General features: G+C 38.9%; 1 protein-coding gene across 1 annotated transcript in view; it reads left to right on the top strand.

Annotated features, from left to right (window-relative positions):
- The window catches only part of LOC119591726 (tubulin-specific chaperone D-like), a gene marked incomplete in the record, with an annotated part of 16121 nt that overhangs the window by 4409 nt on the left and 10588 nt on the right, over nucleotides 1-1124 (top strand). The window contains 3 exon segments of the mRNA XM_037940475.1: nucleotides 44-232; nucleotides 416-554; nucleotides 906-1116. Of these exon segments, the coding sequence (XP_037796403.1) occupies nucleotides 44-232; nucleotides 416-554; nucleotides 906-1116 (539 nt within the window).

The raw sequence follows: 1124 nt of genomic DNA, 5'->3' as shown, positions 1-1124 counted from the left end.
GAAAAAGAATAAATAAAAAGGTCAGAGTTTTAGCATCATTCTGTGTCCAGGTGAAAGACTTGCTCCCGGTGCTGCAGCTGTTAGAGACCCCCGAGGGAAGCTCTGATTTCTACACAAGCTATGTCCTTCTGCTGTGGCTCTCCATCATAGTTTATATGCCCTTTAACATGATGGGGTTCGATGCCACAACCATGGAAACGAACCAGCACGCCAGCAAAACGGTCGTGGAAAGGTGAGAAGGTTTTATGCCTTGAGGAATGTGGTTTCTTGGGGAGTTATTGGATGTAGTGAATTTTCCCCTAGAGTTGACTGGCTGATCGTATTGACTTTATAGTCTTACGGTATTTTTATCTGTATGATTGTAAGATCATTTTATTATCAAATGATATACCACTCTCATTTTTTCCTTTTTCAGGATCTTGTTAGTAATCAAGACACATTTGAAGTCCGCTCAAAAGTCACGGGAAATGGCTGCCTATTTAGCATCACGTTTTATAACCAGACCAGACTTGAGGGACAAATACCTGCCTGAATTTATTACTTATTGTTTTGAGGTGTGTCTGTCAACCACATGTCCACGGACATGGCCACGAGCCAAGTTTATTTTGTTTTTCACTTATGATTATTTAACTTGCTTTTCATGTTATTTTCATGGCTTTATTTTGTTATTTTCTAATGTTTTTTAGTAAAAAGTTGTAAAATCAAAGGAAATGAAGATATTTTAAGGGTACAAGTTTACTGCAGTCTAAACAACAGAATGAGTTTTTTTCTTTTATTTTCATATTTTTTCTAATATTAGCAACCAGCCTTTTTTCATGCATCTTTGCTGTCAACAAAGATGCATGTTCAAAGGCAGTCTTTTAACCAAATTCATTACTTCATGACTGCAATATCCCATCAAACAGGTGCTGGACATTGATGCCGAATCTGAGTTGCATTCAGTCTTTCACAAGCTGGGGGTGTTACGGGCTCTTGGGTTAATCTTTAAGCATGGAAAGAGAGAGGAGATGCTACCGTACTCTAAGGATGTATTGCTGCGTCTTATAGCCACAAAGGAAATAAGCAGCAGCGACACCCCTGTAAGGAAGTTGTCGATTAAGCTCATTCAGCGCATTGGTAAGTCA

Source organism: Penaeus monodon, chromosome 29, assembly GCF_015228065.2.
Source record: "Penaeus monodon isolate SGIC_2016 chromosome 29, NSTDA_Pmon_1, whole genome shotgun sequence".
NCBI lineage: Eukaryota > Metazoa > Arthropoda > Malacostraca > Decapoda > Penaeidae > Penaeus > Penaeus monodon.
The sequence above is the reverse complement of the archived record's forward strand: the minus strand, read 5'-3'. Positions and strand labels throughout refer to the sequence as shown.